Raw genomic sequence first — 6,000 nt, 5'->3', positions numbered from 1 at the left:
TATCATCATCTGATAATTTATTGAGTGCTAATTATTAAGCAACCTCAACAACTCCCGAACGACCAAAGTAGGATTCAAAGGCTGTTTGTCATCAGTGTCCCTGCCCGAGGAGCAAGGCGCCATGTTGCTCCCCCACCCCCAGTTTTGACGGCACACGCCTCATCGTTTTGGCCTCTAGGTAGCAAAGCTAAAGATAGACTTCTCCTACTTCTGCACCTTCGCTGTAGCCTCAGAGTGTGTGAGAGAATGCAGCCGCGCAGTCTGGAAGATTAGGAGGGCAGTAAGATAGCACAGCCAGCTCCCGGCTGACATCTGAGCCCTGCTCTCCCCACGGTCAAGCCTTTCAGAGGCAGCCCGCGCATGGATTGTATCAAACTCTATATTTAGGAAGAACAAGTGTGAGCAATGACAGGAATTCTCTTTAACACTTAGCCTTCAACTGAGCTCCCCTCCAGCCCCAAGCCAGGAGCAGCTCTCACTAGCGGGAGAGGCACGGAGCACTCGAGCTATTTCAGCCACATGAAAAGCGTTGGAATTGAGATCGCAGCTCAGAGGACACCGGCCATCCCTTCCATCCTCCAAGGAGCTTTATTTTCTTGCACCTGGCTGCCTGGGTCTGGCCTTAGGCAGTAAATAAATACACCGAGCAGGTAAGCAGAAGGACCCAGCTCTGGCAACTGGGCTTTCTAAAGGACATTTACTCGGTTTCTAACTTCAAGTGACTACTGATAACTTTATAGGCTTGTGTTCGGGGGGGGGGGGGGGCAGAGCTTCCTTGTGGATTCACTGTTCATCAGTGATATTACTGTTTCTGTTTTAGCCATTTTGAGGGGGTGTGTGTAAAGTGTTGAAAGAATATGGAGTTAAAGGTAGCTTTCATTCATATCCAGGTAACAGTAACTGTGACCTTGAAGCTGTAGTGACCAGGATTCCAGTCGATCAGCTGCAGACTGACTGGAGCTGTAAACTGGGGAATAACGTGGAGAACTGGGGGCAGAGAAAAGGTGTAACACTAGTTCTTTAGTTTGCCTAAATGTGAGATATTGCCAGAGTTGTTACACAGTGCAAGTTGAAAATGCTTTTCTCCTTTTCCTGAGTGCCAGGCTTGGTGTCCATGATAAAGTTCTACCAATGCCTTGTGCGTGGCTAAGACCACCTTTGCCAAAGCTTCCCTCTGATGGTAGCTGTGCCGTGCCCAGCAGGGTAGAGGGCAGCACTCTCTGTCCTGCCTGTGTGGGCACCAGCTCCCCAAGCATGGCCAAGGAAGGGCACGTCTCCCCGCTCAGCGCATTTACAGCACAGTGAGTAAGAAGTCAGTCAGTTCCGACAGCTGAACATCTTTCTACACCCGTCTCAGGAAGTATTTTTAGTTGCAGGACAGGAGATAAATTCCATTAGAGATGGAGCTTTACCCATTTACTTGACCTTTAAAAAGAACAAACAAAGCCCTTCTTTCCAAATATTGATTGGCTTTTGCTCTGAATCCTTTCTTTTTAAATTAGTGACATTTATGCTGACAAACTTTTCATAACTCAAGGAGTGTTATTTAGAAGTCAGATAGTATATGCTGCTCCATCAGAAACAAGCGGGGCTATGTGGTACATGACTCAGCCCACAGACTATTCAATGTCCCCACCGACTTACAGAACTGCCTGGAAAATTCAACCGTGTTCTACTGGCGAACTTTTCCACCATCCAATGGGCTTTGTAAAAGTCATTATGTGCCGTGTTCCCAAGTTTTTGCCCGAGCCAGGAGACACAGTAATCGCGTGCTGTAAAGAGGACCTCTTTAGGCCCTGGTGGGAGAGCAGAGGGTGACTGACGCACAGAAAGAAGGAAGGTGTATTCCTCACTCTCCATCTCTGATGGAGGTGAACACAGGGCCAAGGAAGCAGCCAGGGAACACTGTCTATTTTTACTCATCAGTGTGCTTTGCCCTGATTTCTCTGCAAATAATGAGGACAGCAGGAGCTGCTGCTGAACTGATTTATACAAATGTTATCTAGCCTGATTGGGAAGAACGAGATCTGGGAGCTGACCAACTTTCTGTGGATGTCTCTATTGAAGATTGACACACATGTGGAGGACAACATTTGTATGCAAATGAGAATATAAGACAAGGCCCATGCACCCGTTTGGCTCAGAGGTCCCCAAAAAACCAAAGCAATCCAGGAGTCAGTCAGTGTAATTTGTTCATTGAAATAACAAAAAACTCAACCCAACCCAGTCATTAACTGCGTGAACTTTTTTTTTTTAAACATTTCATCCTGCAGTTCTAATAACACACATTTCCTCATTTCCATGTTTCAAATTGCTGTACAGTAACTTTGCAAAAGTTACTGAATGATACCAAACTCCAGCTGTATAAGCACTGAGAACAGTATATACTGTGATATTTAAAGTCCTGTGAGAATTATCACTTGGCATGACTTGTAATAGACTAGGAACGTTAAAAAATGAAGCCACCAAGCTTTTCATTTTGAAATTGAGCTGAGTGTCCCAGATTCAAAAATTAAAAAAAAAAAAAAAAAACACCTTCTTTTCTGTTTGACTCTGAAGGCAAGACAGCAATCTACTTGACACATATCACAGAACCAAACACATCCCTGAGTGTTTACTTTTCTATTGCCTCATCATTTTTTAACCACAGTAAAAGTAATTCTACTTAGAACCTTATGCACAGAAGCTAAATCTATATATTACCAAAACTTTTTTTAAAAAGTTCCATTGTTTTCATGTATGTAGCTCTAAAAACTATATATTGGGGTATATACTAATTATAGAGGCTTTAAAACATATGCAATTGTTTAATTTCATATAATAGAGCCTATGGCTTTAAACATCTCAAAAGAAAACCAAGGTTTTCAGATTTTCTTCAGATCTTTTATCTCTACAGTTGCAGATCAGCACAGCGCTCAGAAACAATAAAGTTTGCATCCTGCTTTATAGTCCACAAGTCCTTTTCAGGAGCGCTATGCCATTTTTATTCATACCACAACCCATGAGGCAGGGGAAATTCAAGGAAGAGGAAATGGGTCTATAAATGTTAAATGACATTGCCCAAGTTACACAAGACTTGTGGCAAATGTTAACATCTCTTTCTGTGTTTACTCACAGGCTAACACATATGAGGGTATTTCAAAAAGTTCATGGAAAATGTGTATTATGAGAAAGTATACATGGATTTCAAAAATGTTTTGCACTGAAATAAACACATCTATTTATTTGAGAGGGAGACAGATTTACATATTTATAGATATAGATCGCTCGAGAGAGAGAGAGAGAGAGAGAGAGAGAGAAAGTTCCCATCTGGTGGTTCACTCCCCAGATGCGCACAACAGCCAGGGTTGGGTCACACTGAAACCAGGAGCCAGGAACTCACTCAATCCAGGTTTCCCATGGAGGTATCGGGGACCCAACTACGTGACCCATCACTTGCTGTTTTTCAGGGTCTGCATTGGCAGGAAATTGGAATCCAGAGCAAAGCTGGGGCTTGAACCTCAGCACTCTGGAAACTGACACTTGAACCCAGGCCCTCTAACATGGGTGCATATGTCTTAACTGGCATCTAACCACTAGGCCAAACACTCATCCCTAAACGTACCTTCTAAGGCTATTTTTCATCAACTTTCTGAAGTACGCTTATATCCCTACACTAGTCAATAGAATTTAGTCCATCTATTTTATTTAAAGTTTGGGTTCAGAACACAGTTTGGTTTTCATATAATGAATTTTTAGCTTTCCAATTGGTCCGGTTGACATTTACTAGACCAAGCTGTAAAAGTAGGCCAGAGCTCCCCCAGCCACAGCAAACCACAACCTCTATGCCCAGAAGTACTCTAGTCACAGTGCTCTAAGTCAGGTCTCACATGCTGAAAGAAAGCAAAATGTCCCTTGGGAAGGAAGCACTTGTACATCTTGGGGATCTGACATGGTCATATAAGTCTTCCTTGCCTTCTGACACCATTTGTGGAAAGAAAAGAGGTCAGGCAAAGCTTGCTGCTGCCTGAGCGTACAGAGCTCTGTGGGAGGCACCCTGTGGAAGGCCTGGGGGGACACACAGAGCAAGAAGTTGTGGCCCACGTGCTCAGAGCGCCTCCTGGTTCTCTGGGCAGAACAAACATGTGCTCAACAAGTACAGAGCACTGCAGTAGTGAGTACAGGCCATCTGTTCTTGGGTGTTTAATGAAGAGGAGATACTCACAATGGACTGGCTAGGCACCCTAGCAGTAATGGATTCAGATCAAAAGTTCAGTTTCAAGCAGAGAGCTTGTGAGGCCCTGAACAAAAGTGTTTTATTCCCACAACCTCTTTGCTTTGCTGCTCTTGGCAGAGGGTCAGGAGGGCAGGGAAGGAGATGATAGCGCCTTTCAAGTTTCTGATTGCCTATCATTAGCATCAGGGCAAGGCATCTCAGCGTTTCTCCTCTTGAATGATTTATCTGGGCGCTCTAGTGTTCCCTCTCCCCGAGGCATTGGGAGGGAGAGTCTCTAAGTAACATAGGAAACTGACACTGAAAGAATAGATGGCCAGTGAAAGGGGTGGCTGCCTAGTTGAATCATGAGTTAAATTCGAATTTATCACGACAGAGAATCTGAATGCTGCCACCTCTAACAGTTTCTTGTTTTTTTTTTTTTTTTTTTTTTTTTTTTTTTAGGGATCAGACCGCGTGAATATGTCGAAACAACCAGTTTCCAATGTCAGAGCCATCCAGGTAAGTAGGTATATTTGTGTTTTGACATCAGCTCTAAGACTTCAGTCTGATTGTTTAATAAGTCACACTTTCTGTGATTGTTCACCCCTAACTGGTGACTATTCACTTCAAGAAGAAAAGTTCCTCTTTATAAGACTTGAAAGATACAATTGAGAAAGGATAGAAAACCAGTAAGATACAACTGAGAAAGGAGAAGCTATTTTGTTTAATTGTTCTGAATTGTAAGCCAAAGCTTCTGAATGATAAGTAAATTATGTTATATAAAAATGTAGCACTATGTGTTTTAATTTGTATGTTTTTGATATGTTCACTGAACAGAATATTCTACTTCCATTTTTATATGTAATTGACATATGGATATATCAGTGGGTTACAGTTTGTTGACCCACCTGTTTAAAATACGGCTTTCTCTAAATAATATCCTTTGGTAGTCAAGATCTTCCCAAGACTTGGGTATTTAACTTTTAAAGTCCACATACTGTTAATTCTCCTTATGACAGTCCTACAAACATATTCTTTGGTTGTTTAAATTTTAAGTGTCACCCACAAAAAGGGGAGAAGGAAGCAGGCACTTTGAAACAAACATATAATTATGAAAATAAATTTCAGTATTTGTTTTTACTCATTACTTAATTTGTAATTTCTCTTTAGGGTTCTGTGACTTTCAAATGGCTCTTACTCTGAGACTCTGGGTACAAAGTTTTATTGTAAGATTCCATCTTTTCTTTCCATCAGCTGGGAGCCAATTTGCACTTTCTTCAAAGAAACTTGACCCTACCCTCTTTCCTGGATTAACAAATATTATTTCTAAGAACTTTGTTTTGGAGGCAGCAAGAGAGTGTCTGTGTTTCCATTTGCTGTTTCACTCCTCAAATACCTACAATGGCAGGGCCTGGGCTAGGGGCCAGAGCCGGGAGTCAGGAACTCAATCCAGGTATCCCACATGGGTGGCAGGAACTCAATTACATGAGCCATTACAGCTGCCTCTCAGGGTCTGCGTTGACAGGAAGCTGGAGTCAGGAACTGGAGCCAGGAATTGAACCCAGCAACTTTGATATGGGAAGAGAGTATCTCAATTGCTAGGGCCAAATGCTTGCTCTATCCTGGAGTTTTCTGAGTACCACAGGGCATGAGAAGTTCCTGAATATTTTTGCTGTGGTGTGCCATCACAGTGTGAACATAGCCACAAACAGTTGATGGTACTCTAGGGAGATGTGTGTGTATATGGCCAGGAGGTGAACATGTCATTGAGGGTTTTACAAATCCTAGCATACACAGGTGGTGGT

The 6,000-nt window shown here is 42.7% G+C and overlaps 1 protein-coding gene across 1 annotated transcript in view; it reads left to right on the top strand.

The window, feature by feature from the left end:
• Positions 1-507: 507 nt before the first annotated feature.
• The window catches only part of SMPX (small muscle protein X-linked), a 60,571-nt gene continuing 55,078 nt past the window's right edge, over positions 508-6,000 (top strand). The window contains exons 1-2 of the mRNA XM_008272443.5: positions 508-650; positions 4,658-4,714. Coding sequence (XP_008270665.1) covers positions 4,676-4,714 — 39 coding nt within the window. The 5' untranslated portion in view covers positions 508-650; positions 4,658-4,675. The remainder of the gene's footprint in view (positions 651-4,657; positions 4,715-6,000) is intronic.

Source organism: Oryctolagus cuniculus, chromosome X (genome assembly GCF_051225735.1).
Source record: "Oryctolagus cuniculus isolate XC-2025 breed Fujian yellow rabbit chromosome X, ASM5122573v1, whole genome shotgun sequence".
Lineage (NCBI taxonomy): Eukaryota > Metazoa > Chordata > Mammalia > Lagomorpha > Leporidae > Oryctolagus > Oryctolagus cuniculus.
This window is presented reverse-complemented; position numbering and strand designations above follow the sequence as displayed.